Below are 16,607 nucleotides of genomic sequence, written 5' to 3' on the forward strand. Positions count from 1 at the left end.
TCATCAGGTAGGACAGTAGAAGTCCTGAGAAGGAGCAATTACGAAGAGGAAGAAAGTTTGCAAATTGCATGTATTTCTGCTGTGAAAAAGATTTTCTTGTAATACTCTCCAGGCATTCACTTAACAAAACTAATAATTTGTTGGATGCAGCCAAAGGTCTCTAGTTTTGCTTATTGTCAGCTAGAGTAAAGATGCCTAGTAAAAGTAGTGTTCTCCATCTTTCAGAGTATATTCACAGTTAACAGCTCAAAATATCAAGTAAGTACATTATTTCTGCCAAGAGATGTTAAAGGACAATATTATGTGGTTAATTAGAAATTTTTCTTTAACTTAGAAGACAGAAGAGGGGAAAAATTGAAACAAATGCAAAGATATTACTTATATTTTTCAATTACAAATAAAGTGCATCTGTACTTTTAGTATGTGTTGCGAGAGTAAATTAAAGACAGGGAGACATTTTGTTGAAAACAAAAAAGTAAGGAAACAGTAAAAACTTGAAATTCATAGTCACTACTTAAGAATTTTAGAATAAGCCTGTCTTGTGAAGGATCTGTGAGATTCTGTTTTGCAGATGTTACTGATAATGTGTCCTCCAATGTTCTAACACAGATAAAGCTCCCCTTGACTTACTGAAAAGCTTGGGACCATCTAATATTGAGGTGGAGCTGCGGGGTTTGGCCCCTGAAGGTGGGGGCTCAATGGAGGTGATGCTGAGCTTTCTGAGAATGATTGGGATGATGCTGAACAAGAAGCACAATTTCGAACTCGCTCAGGCGTACCTGGCACTATTTTTAAAGGTAAAATTTTTCTTACTAAATTTATGTTAGTCCTATTAAAAATAATGGTTATACTAAAAAGGTATAAATTGTCTGTTAGAATTATCTGAAGTGATTTTGGTTGAGAATGGTTCTAAAATGTCTAACTGAATGTATTGGATGATGTGGCAGCTCATTTGGTGACAATCAAGAAAAACTTGCAAAACAAAAGATGTTGTGAAGAGGGCCCTCCAGACAGGTTTTGTTCTTGTATTCCTTACTTAGAATTGTTTTTGTGGGGTTTTTTTTGTAACGTTCCTAACTTCTTAGTGGTTGTTAATTGTTAAGCTAAGGTATGTTACGTCTTAAATAAGCAAAGAATTTAATACACAATGGTTGGGAAATAAATTAGACATTTTGTTGGATTTATCACTAGACTTTGTAAGCCTGAGCTACTTTCCGTGGCAGTGGGCTGCCTTTCTTGTGTTACCTGTTGAGCATCACAGAGCTAATGAAATTATCCCAGGGTGTGTGTAAGTTAGTTACTCTACTGAAGCACAGTAACAGTTACTCTTAGAGACAAAGTGATTCAGCGGAAGGTTGAAACCCTTCTGATGCACAAGTGTTTTAGGTACTCTGATATATGAAATAATGTGAAAGCACTTAATAACAGCTTACTTGGAAAACACTGTTATAGACATTCAGACACATGTAATACCAGAGCATCCGCAGCTTCTCTGGGTAATGGGTTCCAGTGTCTCACCACATTCACAGTAAAGAATTTTGTCTATTATCCAGACTGAACCAACTGTCTTTCAAATTAAAGCTCTGTCAAGGCTCCTAGATATTTAAATTGTAGCCTGGAAAATAAATATTCCATCCATTAAGTGGTAATAATTGCAGCAAGTTCAGAAGGTTTCTCTTGTTTCTCTTTTAACAAGGTTGCTGTTTGTCACATAAGGAGACCTCATCCATCTCTATCACTATAGTGTGTGCTGACATCATTCTTCTTGATGTGTGCAACATGGATAATTAAAATAATAATCCTGATTGACCTTCGTGCATCTTTCTAGCCTTTCTAGACTAAAGAGGAATTTGTGATGCAGGTCAGAAAGTGGAGAAAGTTACCCTCTAGGGAACTGTGTGATGAGAATAGACAGCAGCCTTGCCAGAAGAGGATTTAGTAAAAATATAGCATATTTAAGACACTTTGCTGCCTTATCCCATCTAGAACATGAAAAATGGCTTGTAAAGACTAACAAAAGGGGAGCAGTATTGAATAGAGGAAATTAGTTGAAAGAAAAGAGTCCTTTACTTATTTGGGACATTTCCTGAAAGCAAACTATTGGAATTGGATGGGGATAACAGTCTTTTAATTTTTTAATCTGTATTTGTTTCACTAACTGCTTGTTTTCATTTTCAGTTACATCTTAAGATTCTCTCATCGGAGCCAAAACTCTTGGAAGAAATATCCAAATTGTCAATGCAACTTGAGGAAACTTGGGTTCACTTACAGGGTCTCTTCAATCAGAGTCTGTGTGTTTTAACATACATGAAAAGTGCTTTGCTGTAAAATACTTCAGGGTTTTGTCTGCATAAGATTTCCCTCAGAGGAATAGTACAATTTATACCAAAAAATACTGGATTCCAAAAATCATGCTGGGTCTTGGAATTGTAGAATAATTAAGGTTGGAAAAGACCTCCAAGACCATCAGATCCAACGTTCTGCTGGATACCACCCTGTTCACTAAGCCATATCACTAAGTGCCAGACTGCTCATTTTTTGAATACTTCCAGGGATGGTCATCCCACCATCCTGTTCCAGGGCTTCTTCTGGTGCTGTATTTTATACATCTACATATGGCAGAGTATTTTAGAACGTGCACAACTGCCTATTTTTGTTCACTTCAGTTGGAGAAAAAATTGCTATGTGCAGCTAAATTGTTTGTTGTGTTGGTGTGTGCTGACAGACATTTGGATTCAAGGCCCTGAGCAGCCTGGCCTTGTGGAAGGTGCCCCTGCTCATGGCAGGGGGTTGAAAGTAGGTGATCTTTAAAGTTTCTTCCAACCCAAGCCATTCAGTGATTCTCTGATTCTATGGCTACATAAAACGTAGTTCACCATGAAGAAATGACCTGCGGGGAAAAAAAAGAAATAAGAATGTAACTTCTGTGCAGGAGACCAAAAACTATATTTTTCTTAATAAAGTCACTGTTGATGCAAAAATAAAACAAAAAGTCTGAATTGTTAACACTTTATGAACAATAATTTAAAGCAAATTAATCTAAAAAATGTGTTTCTGTGCAATTAAAGCACTTTTCTTAGAGTGGTTGTAAAAATAAGTTGTCTTCTCACTTTTGCAGACATTTATTTCTGAAGGCAAAGATTTCCAGCTGTACTAGCAATAATAGAACTTAAAAATACCCCTAAAAACCCAAGCACCTAACTAAACAAACAAAACCAGATTTTTGGGAGGTCCAGTTTCATATGAAAATAATTTCTTAAGGAAAAGGAGAAAAGGTTACTAGAAAAAAAAAATTGTTTTGAGATATTTTTAATTAAATCAGATGGGTTTTTTTGCAAATTGATATTTAGGTTTCAAACCATAATGTTTGGGCATTGTTTGGGACCTCATGAGTGAAACTATCTTGAACTTGGCTGCTTGAGAGTACTTCCCAGCAGAAGAATCTCCTGAACAAGGCCTTTGCTGTATTTCACATGCTCAATCTATGTACACAGACCAACAGAGTAACTAATACAAATATATGCAATTTCAATGAGTAAACTTGAAAGGTGGTTCATTGCATTTGATAGAAGACTGAAGCAATAGTGTGGGTCAGTTGTACTGTGTAGCTGTTTGGGTTTTTTTTAATGCCATCACGTTAAACCCCTTTTAGTCATGTGTACTGGAACAAATTATCTGCAAACATAAAATCATACAACAATAGAAGGCCTTGGCTTGAAAGGGACCTTAAAGATCATCCACTTGCAGCCCCCTGCCATGGGCAGGAACACCTTTCACTAGACCAGGTTGCTCAGGGCCCCTTCCAGCCTGACTGGACACTTGCAGGGATGCAGGGATGGGGCATTCACAGCTTCTCTTGGTCATGATGTCTCACCATTGTCACAGGGAAAAATTCCCTGTTCATGTCCAATTTGAACCTACTGTCCTTGAGTCTAAAGCTATCATGTACACACGAGGTTTCTACAAGGTTTGCTACTGAGATTTAAGAAAATCCTTTGTAGCACAGAATTATTGGTTTCCAGTGGTATGGTTCTTGGCAACCCATTGCTCCCAATTTATTGGATTGATCTGAAGTTGTCCAAAATACCTTAAATGTCAGTGTAATGAACGTCTCAGCTTGCAGATGTTACTGGAACTCCTTTAGAAGATCTTAGAGAATAATTTTCTGAATAAAGACACAATGTTCAAAGGTTGATAAGGCAGTATTTGCAGACCTGCCTCTGTGGGAGAAGGAAGCATGGATAAAGAACTTTCATGTTGGATCAGAGGAAGGGTCTGTCAAGCCCACTGTTCTGTCTCCAGCTGGAGGAAGGAGGATTTGTGGTATAGCAGCCTGGTTGTGTATAAAGTGATTGCTTCTCAAGCATATCAAAGCACCTTTCAGCAGACAGCAATTAGATCTCTGTGACCCAGCTGTAGCCTGACAGTTGTGTTTAATGTTCTGTGGCAGACCTTTTGTTCTCTGTGCGTTCATCTAATCTCTTTTAGAACCCATTTATCCTTCACAACATCCTGTAGTAATGGGGCCTACAATTTAATTAACGGGAATAATGTATTTCAGTTTATATACTCCAGACCTGCTATCTTCTAACATTGTATGTCTCTCCTTGAATGTGAGAAATATCAGCTGTGCTCTAGTCTTCATGCTTCCCAGACTTTGTCTCAGAGCAGTGGTGAAAGGGTTTCTGCTCATGAAGGACATACTTTATTTTGCTGAGTGCATGTCTGCGTTTTTACTGAAATCCAAGAACCCTTTCTGGGCACAGATGTTTAAATCTGTATGTACAAGATTTGTCTACAAAACCTGTAAGGATTGTAGAGTAGGGGTTTTTTTTTGCCCTTCCATTTTCATGGTCTGCTTGATGTAGTCATAAGAAAAAAACTCTGCCAAACAGGCTATATTATTAGAACAGAAACATCAGGATAATTTTTGTGAGCTATGTATGTATAACACAGTTGACATGATGTTTGCAGTCCTGTATGATCTCATTAAATGTGTTTAATGCAGTTTCTTCTACACCTGTTTGAAATCCACCTGGAGCACTTCAATAACTTCCTTCAGAATATAGTATGTAGATGTGAGTGCTCTCTCACCTTCTTTATCGTCTTTTTCTCAACATGTCTACTCATCACTGCTATTTCAGGGGTGTTTTACTATTATTAGAGATGTAGAGTCTTCCACCAGTAATTCTGATTGCTTCACGTTCTTGGTCTTTTATTTTGTCCTTTTTACCTCACATCAAAATGATAAACAACTTGCTGTTGATAAAAAACTTCTTCAGAAATAAAAAGTAATTTTCTCCTGTTAGTGGTCGAAAGGAGATGTTTCACCTGCTATTTCCTGTATTATTCTTTCACCTGAGGCATAAAGGACAGTATTTTATTATATTAGTGAAAAATTGTTGATTACAAGTGGTAATATGCATGGAAATTTGCTAATTTGGGCTTTGTTGCCCATAAGAACTCACACTAACATGGTGCTTTTGTAATGGCATATGCAATGGGATGTGGAGAAATGCTAGATGGATGAAGGGATATTCATGTTAACTCTGGGTTCACTTCCAAGCAGGGCAGCTACTGTGGATTTTACCATTCTTACACAATGCCAAGCCCATCTTAAGCTAGCTCTGAGTAGCAGCTTGCTGTTGAAATTCTCTGTGTTATGTGTGTGACACAGGACTCCTTCCAGCTTCCTCTCAAGCCTGTCCCCACCTCTGTTCGTGTGCTTTCCTTTTCACCATGATTTTCTCAGCTCTTGGTTCCTGAGTGCAGCTGCTGCTCTTAGCACCTCCTGCACATAGCAATCCTGTCAAGTTAGGTTCTCTGTACTTCCACTCTTTTCTTTTGACTGTTATTTTTTCCAGACACATTTGGTATTCTTGGTTCGAGACTGGTAGCTGGACCTTGCTGCCTGAATTTGCTACTGGGTGGATTCAGATGCTGCACAGTGAATGTTGTTCTTCTCTGAACCATAAGAAGTCTTCAATGTTAGTAGTCTTTGTTTTCCTTTTTCATTCAAGTAAAAATAGAGGTAATATGAGGCATGCAAACATGAAGAGACAGTAGAAGGATACCAGTGTTTACATTGGCTACATTGTTCAGTAGCCAACCTATACCTCTGACTTGAAGCACTCCAACATTTTATACATTTCAAATTTAACTCTTTACTTCTTCAAGAAAAATATAAGATCTATCTGTGCAAGTTGTCATAACTGCAAGTCCTAGAGTAAGGACCCTGGAAGATACTCATTTGCATTCTGTGAATTAGAAAAGGCAGGGTGTTTGTTGGCATATTTGAACTCTCTTAATGTGCTCTGTTTTAAACTCCTGAGAAGGAGTTCAGCGTTGTTCAAGGATCACTATTTTGTCAGTAGTTTACTGTGTTGTCTGTTGGCTTCAGCCTGTTGTCTGATGTTTCCTGAGTATCACATGTTAATCTTCCCAGCACATCACCATTTGTATCTTAAGAGCTATTTGTTTTATGAAAAATTATCTCTTAATAAAAGTAATTTACCTTTTTAGAGATGAGGAATCCAATCAGTGTCTTATTTGATGCTAGTGCAAGGACTGGCATCCTTTACTTTTTGATGTGTTTACAACCTATGTTAGAGGAGACCAAAATGCTCTCATTACATGTCCTTAACCCCTGTGCTTTTCTTTTTGTGAAGCAGTGGTGAATTGAGGAAAGCAAAATGAAAGATAAAATAACCAAGATTTTTCTACCCTGGCTGTTATGTCTTCTACTGTATGATTCTGTGTTCCCCAGAAGGATTAAATGAGATCTCTGATGCTTGTTGCACATCACAAAGCTTTGATGTTTATAGTAGCAGTCTCTGAAAAATTACTTTCCTCCACTGATGTGTGCACTGCTAGTTTGTCAAACAGCTTATGTGGCTAAGTGGAATTGCATACTGCTTCCCTGACTACCCAGTGTGTTAAAAGATGTGCGGGCTCTATTACTATTAGATTATGAGTGTTTTAAGGGTCCTCACACTGAAGGATCAGATCACCTTGGCATTTTGCAGTTACCTGAAATCACCCATAGAATAAGTCAGAATAAGGTAGAATAAAATACTTATGGAATCCTCACTCAATTGCTGTTTTTGTAGAGACTGGAAATAAAAAGAAAACTCACCTACTGAACTTAAGTCCAGAGGGTTCCTCCACCTTTTTTGTTAGCCTGTAGCCAAGCTGATATTTGCCTTACAGCTACACAGCTGAAGATCTATCACTTACTGCTTCTGAAGTTCCTCAATATTGGTCTCAGAATGAGACATGAATTTCGCAACTCATCTCATCCATTAGCACTGCAAACACTTTCTGAGCATTGTTCAGATTCATATGCCTCAAAAGGATTTTGGAAGTATAGCTCACTGAAAAACATAGCCATGACATTAATTTTTTACAACCAGTGATGTTCCTGCTGCTCTGGAACTGTTCCATCTGTTTGCCACAGCTGGAACTGAAAAGTCACCAGCCTGTTGTAATGCAACATGTCTCTTCCTGTCCTATGGAGGAAAGGTTAAAGCCCAGGTAAAATATATGTTTTCAGAGTGTGTCAGCTTACATATTTTGTTGAACATCAGGTTTGTTCACACAGGGTTGTGCCGCTGGTTGTTCTTCTCATTTGTGATTAACCTTTGTGTTTGCCCATTGGTTATGGTTGATGAAAGGGTGAGGGATGAACTGCCCAGTTCTCTTTGAAGAATTACATTTCAACAGAATCAAGACAAATGTAAGCTATTTCAGCAGTGCTTACATCAGTGCTTAATTGAGATGGTTTATTCACGGTGCTAGAGTAAACAGCACCATCTGTACAGAAATCCCTGCAGCTCCCTTTGTGTTGGTGGGTGAGGATGACAACCCACTGGTGCATATGGAAAGGGCAGAAATACTTGATACTTGTTTTTTTCGTTCAGTCTCCACAGGCAAAGCCTGCTTCCGTTTTCAGTGTGTACCAGCATCCTCCCTGCAGGAATTGCCAGCAATTGAGTTTGAAAGTTTAGAGTGCAGAGCTCTGAAGTCACCTCATAACCAAGGTTATGCAGGACTCGTGCACACATGCTGTCCAGTGTGACAGCATTGGCATCAACCTGACAACTGGGTTGAGGCTGTTGTGCCCATTTTTAACAGAGGTGAAGTGCAGGATGGGGGGACCTGTTGGCTCATCTAACTTCCCTCATTCTCCTGAAGAATCACGGAGCACGTGCTGCATGTGCCTTTGGAATCCATCTCTAGTGCACAAAGGGAAAGATTAGGAGAGTCACGAGGGCGATTCCTGCTTGCCCAAGGTGCTCGCCTTCTAGGATGAAATGGCTGGTTGTGTGCACAAAGGAAGAGCCATGAATTTAATGATCAAATTTAGTGCAATTACAGCAGTCTGTGATTACATTATCATAGTCTATTATGAAACATTGTAAATTGCTACTCTAAAAGTCAACAGGCGCGGTTTCAGTTAATATTTTGCAAATTATGGTGCTTGTTCATGGCAGTCTATGCGCTGTGTACCTTTTATACTGCAAGCTGACTTAAGCATCATATTAGTTCTGCAGCACCAAGGTGTGTGAATTACTTTTGCAGTTATCCATTATAATCAGCATACAGGAATTAATTTAGTCACATTCTAATTATGCCTAATGCATGATTATTTTGTTTAATATCCCATAGCAAAGAAGCTCAATAAATTAGATGCAGAATGTTGAATAATTCTAATGGTATTCAAGAGATATGCACTGAGGCATAGAAGAATTAGGCTGCTAAACGAGTTGAAAGTATTTCAAGTGAATGGCTGATAAAAAATTATTCTAAAATTGATGTGTGCCACAACACACTTGGCTGTTTTATAAGTTCTTGCCTTTTATCCACAGAGGTTTCAATTTTGTGTATCACCACTGTATCATGTCTCCTGGGGCAGCTATAGATCTTTCCTCTTTTTACAATAACTTCTTCTGCCTATTTCATAACCATTTGGTAACACCATTTGCGTTTGAGCAAAGACTCCTCCTGGGGTACAAGATGCTTACTCTGGAAATGATGAGAGGTCCAAGAAACACTGTTAAAAGAGACTGCAAAACCACACAGCCAGCTGAGAAAGAGACACAGAGTGCAGTTTTCTTAGTGTGAAGGTGGTACCTAGAAATGTATTTCTGGAACACGACTCTGCTGCTTAGGCTTGGAGACAGCAAATTGTGCAAGAAACAGACTGTGATCTGTTTCCTCAGGAGCTGAGTGCTTCTCGGTCAGGAAAATGCATGAACTGATTTAAAGAATCTGTGCAATCAGAAGTAGCAAAGGTTGTCTGTCCTCAGGAAGAGAATGGGCCCCAGTACAGTGGTACTTGACCCAGGAGAGAATGTCCTCTCTAGAGATGCTGTTCCTATTGCAGCATCTCTCTCAGAAATTAATGAAAAATTGCCTTAATATCACAGGAGTTACAACAACAACAAAAACAAAAACTGATTGGAGGAGAAAAACACAGAGCATCATTTACACAAGAGGACTTGTAGATAATGAAGTAATACCAGTGTTCCTGCAGGGAAGCAAGGGTCTGATTGCTGAAAGCCTGTAATGAGTAAAGACAAACATTCACATTTCTCCTCTTCCCTGCTTAGCTGTGGGAGCATTGAGGCTGTGCTGTAGAAGCTCTCTTTGCCCTCACAGTGAATTGACTGCAAGATCTTACCTTCATGCCTCAGATTAGTCCTAAGGCCCTTCTGCTGAGACAGGGTCACAGGGTCCAAAAGTGCCCCAACTGGCTAATGTTAAACATTGAGGATATCACATGCAAGGTCCAATCCTGGCCTTCTTTGCAGGATGAAACAGAATGATTTCCATGATAAGCAGAAGGCCCAAATCTGGAATTCTGCCTTTCTGAAAACTGACTTGGTTTTCTATATAAATTGGGATTCAAGTCTGTCTGTTGTGATTGACAGTGTTGAGATCTTTAAGAGCAAGAGAAAGAAATGTAGTGGGAAAATACAAAGATATTGCCAAAGTACCAACTTGATAAAAATATGTGAAAAATGTACAGATTTTTTTCTCAAAAGAATCCAATTAGTGAGATATACTGAATGTTTCTAGGGGTTGTCAAGACCTGAACAGATTTGTCTTTCTAAACAGAAGGTTAAGGTACAAATTATTTTTTCATGAAAATATCAGTTTCTGTGAGCTTGAGCAATTTTTATAACTATAATTTATAACTATTTAATAACTACTTTGTAAAGAAAGAAAGTACTGAAATTGTCAAAATTAAAGGAAAAATATCACTGAAATATTAGGAGAGAAATAATAATGTAAATTTTAATCCTAAGGGATAATGATACTGAAAACATTATGTGCTAATGAAGGCTTACCATGTTAGATTCTCTGCTTCATGCTCATGAGAATGTTTTTTAACTGAGCCTAGTACCTGGTCTTTAAAGAATGATTCTTGAATATATCATACAATGTAAATGGACTGTTTTGACATAAGTGAGGAGGTTCTGTTCTTCATTTAATGCCTTTTCCTTTCATGCTCTAAGGAAAGTCTTTGAAAATATGATACTTTTTTTCAAGCAGAACCATAGCACAGCTTAGATACTCATTCCTCAGTTTGTTTGTCATTTGATATGTTGTAGAAGGAAATCCTGGAGCCACAGATCACTACAGACAATACCTTTAATGTTGACATAACCCACCCTTATGACCCCAGCTCCACTTAAGTCTCTGGACCAAGACAGACAGATGGAGCTCTGGGATTAGCTCTGCGAGTTGTTACTCAACTTCAACATGGACCATGAGCTCCTTGATAGTCCTGGACAGCCTAAACAGAAACATAATGTACTGACTGAGGCATCAGACTCAGATGTTCCAATGATAAGATGAATTTAAACCCATTTTAATTGATCTATCAAGTGCTGTGAGCTCATGCCCAGGAGTGGACTGTCAGTGTTAAGCTGAAAGCTGAGGCTGGAGAAGGAACCAAACCCAAACCATGACCGTAGAATATTCTTGCCATCTCAGTGTGTTCCATCAGTAAAAGAATGGTTACAGCAGCCTCTCTGAAGTTCAGCTTTATATGCTGCTCCAGATTTGTTTGCTACTCTGACTTAAATACTTTTAAAAATACTGGTTACAGTTCTAAAAGAGATGCTGTGGTCTCGGTAACTATTAAGCTGTTTTAGCTGTCTGCTTTTAATAACTGTCAGTCCTAAGTGAACTGTCAATTAAAATGACAGATTCCTGTTGATTAGAGATATCTACAGTGAATCTCTAGTCAGTGACAAGAAACAGGCTTCTATGCTACAAGACAGCCTGCTGTAATAACAGGAAAACTATTTTTTATAATAGGCCATAAATTAATTTTCTACTGCCTTTCCACAATAAAATAGTATGTTGTTTTGAAAAGAGATTGGGGTAAATGCTTTAAACAAAAATTTTGTAAAACTTACAAAAACAAGATTGCTAAATAAGTTCTTGAATTTTACGTAATCATAATTGAGAGCTACATTCAGAAAAGCTAAGTAACTGTTTTTATGTGCATTGGAGAACATTAAATGAAATAATTCACTGTCTTTAAACAGAGAAGGACAACTGGCAGTTTCAAATTATGTTCTAGCCTCTGTTGTCCTATTGTAATTAGTCTACATTACCACAGACTTCCCCTCCCACAAATACTAGCCTCAGTAGATATTGGAAACACATATTTGGAAAAGTGACAAACAAATGAAAACCATTTGAAATTATTTTAAGTCAAATAAAATAAAAAATTTCATGATTAAGAGAATGATGTAATTTTCCTCCTTTTCCAATCAGTCAAAAGGGACTCAAGATTTCTTCTTAGCTATCACTATTATCCCCCCAAAACCAGAAAAGCAGTTTACTTGCATTAATTGATTAAGTTCCCAACTATGTTTGTCAATCCTCTCTCAGTTTATATGAAATTGTTCTTGCAGTCTTCACTCCTTCCATATATAATCTACAGAAGTCTGAAGAGCTGAGTCAAATTCTGCAGACACATCTGGTCAATTCAGCATTTTCTTGTCTGTATCCACAGTTCTAAACAAGATTCTTTCTTTGCATTGTTTAGTTATGCTTTTCTCCTTTGACCGAAAGGGAGGATGTCTTACTAAAATGACAGGATTGTTACTCAGATTGTACAAAGATAAAGGAAAAATCTTATCTGTTCCAATAATCCTTGTAATTTCCAGTCTAGGATTCAAACTGTGACAATTATCCTTTGTTACAGACTGCTTCTATTCCTATTAGAGACTGACTTGAAAGGCAGACACTTCTTTTTACATTGTTATTTTGTTAGCAACCACTTTCTGAGGAGCTAATTCTCAGTCTAAGCAGCACCCACTCATTTTATGATGTCGGTAATAATTTCCACTGCCTCAATGGGAGGTTCAAAGACTAAAAGTGCTTGACTTGGATAAATTTAACTTGACAGCAAACCATGAATAGGTAAGTGTTGTTAGAACCGTGTGACTTGTAGGAAAATGGACCATGTAGAAATATCTGTATATTGTCATTTAGAAGTGTTACCCAGGGATTCAGGTCCCAGCTGTGGCTTCCAGGCCTAAAAAGCTTGGTGATAGCTTGTTATCTGTTGCTTTTCTCATCACACAGTCTTGATACACCTGCTGTTGCTAAATGTCCTTTAAGAAGTCAGCAGAATGACCAGAAATAGTACAGAGGATTTCCAACTCTTAGCTCCAACTCTTGTCCTACCACTCAGTGTTAGCCTGTCCTGAGAAAATTGGAGTGTAAGAAGAAGAGTAATGAAAGTCATGATTTCTGCATTCATGGCAAGCTGGATTAGAGATAAAACTATATTTTAGTTTCCATGGTGTGACCAACTGTATTTTTGTGGAGATTGCTGCTCAAGCATTTTACCCTTTAGCATTACCATTGCTAATGGCTCAATCTATCTTCTCCATCTCCAGCTAAATCCTTCAGTGCTCATCTGCATTAGCTCCAAACAGCACTTCTAGATTTACAGGGAAAATAGAGTGATTTATTACCATTACACAGAGTAAATTATCCACACAATCAAATGCTTAAACATTACTCTAACTCAACCCAAAACAATTTCTTCCTAGCGAAATAAAAGAACACTAAATGGTCAAGTCTGGCTCCTAATAAAACTGGATCATGTAATAGTGTTCTTATTCATAAATGAAGAGATAGAAATCACTGGGCTTTATTCTGTCCAGAAATCCAATAAGAAATTGTTCTGTGAACTCAAAATACTTCACTCATGTGAGTCATTGTGTTGTCATGTGAGTACTGATAAATCTAATTATAATCTGATTGAAAACTTTATCTTGCTCCTTTCTCTCTACAAAGATGAGTACCTGGATAGTCAAAGTGACAGTGAAGAATGTGTTGTTGACCTTAGGCTATCTCATTCTTTCTACACTTGAACACTTCCAGAGATGGTGACTCCACTGACTCCCTAGGCAACTTATTTCAATGCCTGACCACTGTGCCAGTGAAAAATTTTTTCTGATACCAAGTCTGAACTTCCCCATGCACAACTTATGGCCATTTCCTCCAAGAAAATCTCCTGCTGTGTGAGTACTTCTGAAGGGTTTTATGTTTGACTCATAGTAATGCATTTGCACTATTTATTAGTTAATTACTGAATTGTTTGTGTGTATATCTTGTAGCCCAAAATTTCAGAACTCCGTGTGGTGACTTGCTATGACCTAAGAGTGGCAAAGGGACTGAGGTTTGACATGGGGTTTGGATGCCATCCAGGACATGTAGGATTGAAGTTAAATGCAGGTAAACCCAGAAATGTTAGACCTTTCTGATACTGCCTTACAGTACTGGATGCACAGATAATGAATGTTCTGAAAACCAAGCACACCAAAAAGCCAGGCAGATGACAATAGCCTACCTTTTTGCCTTTTTGTTGCTCTGTCCTGTACATCTGCAACCCTTCACTATATGAACATCAGGGCTATGATTCATGGGCTCTAAAGCAAACCAGGATCCCACAGCACAGGAAGGGAAGCCACTCTCTCACAACCCCATAAAAATACCTGAAAGGAGGTTGTGGGAGGTGGTCTCTTCTGCCAGAAGTCCCCACATAGCAGGAGATTTTCTTGAAGGAATTTTTTCTGTGTTGCGATGAACTGAAAGGTTATTTAGGAAAATAACCTATAGGAAAAATCCCTTCAGTAAGATCTTATTTTTTATCTGACTTGCTGTTTAAAGTTTTGATTTATCCTGTGGTAAAAATGTGAAACTTCTTTGTAATGACAAATGCAGCTCTGTTAGATCTGACCAAAGTGGCCAAAAAAGACAAGGAAAAGTGAAGCAAGAACATCTACTTTTTCTGAAACACTTTCTCAGGCTTTACCAAGCTGAAGTTAATGGACTATCAGAGGCAAACATGGTTTCTAGGTATTCTGGGATTCAAACAATGGATTTGTCTTTCCAATTAATGAATCTGCCTGGCATCTTTTGAACCCATCTACAATTTTGGCATCTGTAGTATCCCACAGCAAGTAGTTTCAGAACTTATAGCTGCTTTCTCTTGCTTATTTGAGGCAAGCTTCCTATTAACCCTGCTTTATTTCCCTTAGTTCTGTCACTGAAAAATAGAACCACACAATCCTTATCCAACCTGGGTTCCCTCCTCCCTTGCCCCCTCCTTTTGATTTTCTAATTCTTCAGTATGGGTAAAATTAAAACAGAATAGTTGAAAATATGACCTCGTATAGGGAAAGAAAAATTTCTACCTATTCAGAGTAGATATGGGTATGTATAAACACTGAACAGTGTAGTTACTCTTTTTCATTAAATTAAAAATATTTACAATTACTTTATGTTTTGAATGGTTTCATGAAGAACCATGAAGACTGATTATTTCTTGAGTTGTGTGCAGCTTGGGATAACTGCAAACATCAGAGAGTAAGTTCCTATCTGCATCATCCTCTTAGTTAGCAAGCTAACTATTAACCTGGGAAGAAAACACAGGCAACCCTCCTGGAACCCTATGCTAGCTTTTGAGAATGTCTTCAAAAAACCTAAAGCAAAACAAAATAAAACCCACAAACAAACAAACAAACAAAATCACAAAGTATCAAAGTGAAGGTAACTAACTTAAATAATTGTTTTCAGGTACTTCATGAACTAACAATTACCACTTCTGGATTAAAAAGCAAAAGCCTATTCAGAGTGTATCAGCCCTTTGTCAATAATATGCCCTTGCTTGTCAAACTCCAAAATCTCAATTCCATTTCAATGCAGAGAGACCATTTCAAAACAACATTGTTTTCCTTTGGAAATTTTATATTAATCAGAGCTTTGGATGAGATCTGGGCACAGGTGGACAGGTCTTCAGGTTGTGCTGACCCTCTGAAATGCAGAGACTGTGCTTTCACAGGTTCTTTTCAATATATGGAGCCATTAGCAGTAAATTAACAACCTCATTTGTGATGTCAGGACCAAAGCACTCTTTCTATCCATCATCATATAGGGTGAGCTGGCAGCTGGTGAAGTGTGCTTGGCTTTGGATTGCCATCGTGGAGCATCTCTGCTGCAAAAGCATGACCTGGCCTTAAACACTTAAACAGGCAGAAAAAATGCTGAGAGTATGAGTTGTTTATTGTGTTCTCTGTTTTGCACACACATTTAAATGTCCATATAATTTAATGAGATCTCTTACATTGTTTGCAGACTCCGTAACTTCTCTGAGGCTCTGTACAAACTTTTAAAAGCATATTCAATATTAATGCTCAAGTACTGTAAAACGAATGCAGGGAACTGAAATTATATGTGACATTTATTATGCTACATTCTGTGCTGACCCAGAGCTAATGGAAATTACAGAGTATTTTTTGCCTGTATTTGTTCCCATTAAGAGTACTTGTTCTCAGTGGCTCTTTGGGCTGCTCATTTTATCTATTTATCTGTTTAGTGGCTTGAGCTGCTTGAAGTCTTTCTCTCATGATCAGTTCCACTTCTGTAAGGACAAATACACAAGGGGCATCACAGTCAGAGGAAAGATGTGTGCTCATGTCTTCACAAATAATTGGATGGGTGAAGGTATGTGTGTTTAACGACTTGCAATGGGGTCTTAATGTCTCTACTGACTTTGGGCAGCAGGTTTGCTGCAGAGCTCAGACAGTTTGGCTCCTGAGACAGACAAGTGGGTCTGTACAAGCCTGAACTTCGGAACTTGGGGGTAGAACAGGAGTTTTAAGGGGGGATATGGGGTAGGGGGTTGAGGAAGGCTGTACCTCAGCCAAAGGGGAAAGGCGGAGGGAAACATGCGGCCAGGAGCTCAGGATGAAAGGAGGCTGCGCCCTCCAAAAGCCTGAGAGAAAACCCCACGGCCAGGTGCCCCGGTGGACTCCTTTCCTTTACTCGAATAAAGGCGAAGGACTCCTCTGTCTCCTTTTTGGACATAAACCCTAACGTTTGTGGATTTTCCTGACAAAAAGAAGGAACAAAGTTGCAAAAAGGTAAAAGCTTGCAGTTAAGACAGGGGTTGCAGAAAAGCTGAGTTTTCTTTGTTCCATGCAAAACTAGAATGGAAAGATGTCAGTTCTTTTCTCAGATCGGTCACCATCTCTCAGTGCCTTAAATAAAACTGTAATGTATTCCTGAGT

At 38.3% G+C, this 16,607-nt stretch overlaps 1 protein-coding gene across 1 annotated transcript in view; it reads left to right on the forward strand.

Moving 5' to 3' along the window:
- WDR36 (WD repeat domain 36) overlaps positions 1-6,528 on the forward strand; it is a 32,350-nt gene extending 25,822 nt beyond the window's left edge. The window contains exons 22-23 of the mRNA XM_063179616.1: positions 610-797; positions 2,179-6,528. Coding sequence (XP_063035686.1) covers positions 610-797; positions 2,179-2,328 — 338 coding nt within the window. The 3' untranslated portion in view covers positions 2,329-6,528. The remainder of the gene's footprint in view (positions 1-609; positions 798-2,178) is intronic.
- Positions 6,529-16,607: the final 10,079 nt, after the last annotated feature.

This window comes from Melospiza melodia, chromosome Z (genome assembly GCF_035770615.1).
Source record: "Melospiza melodia melodia isolate bMelMel2 chromosome Z, bMelMel2.pri, whole genome shotgun sequence".
In the NCBI taxonomy this organism is placed as follows: Eukaryota; Metazoa; Chordata; class Aves; order Passeriformes; family Passerellidae; genus Melospiza; species Melospiza melodia.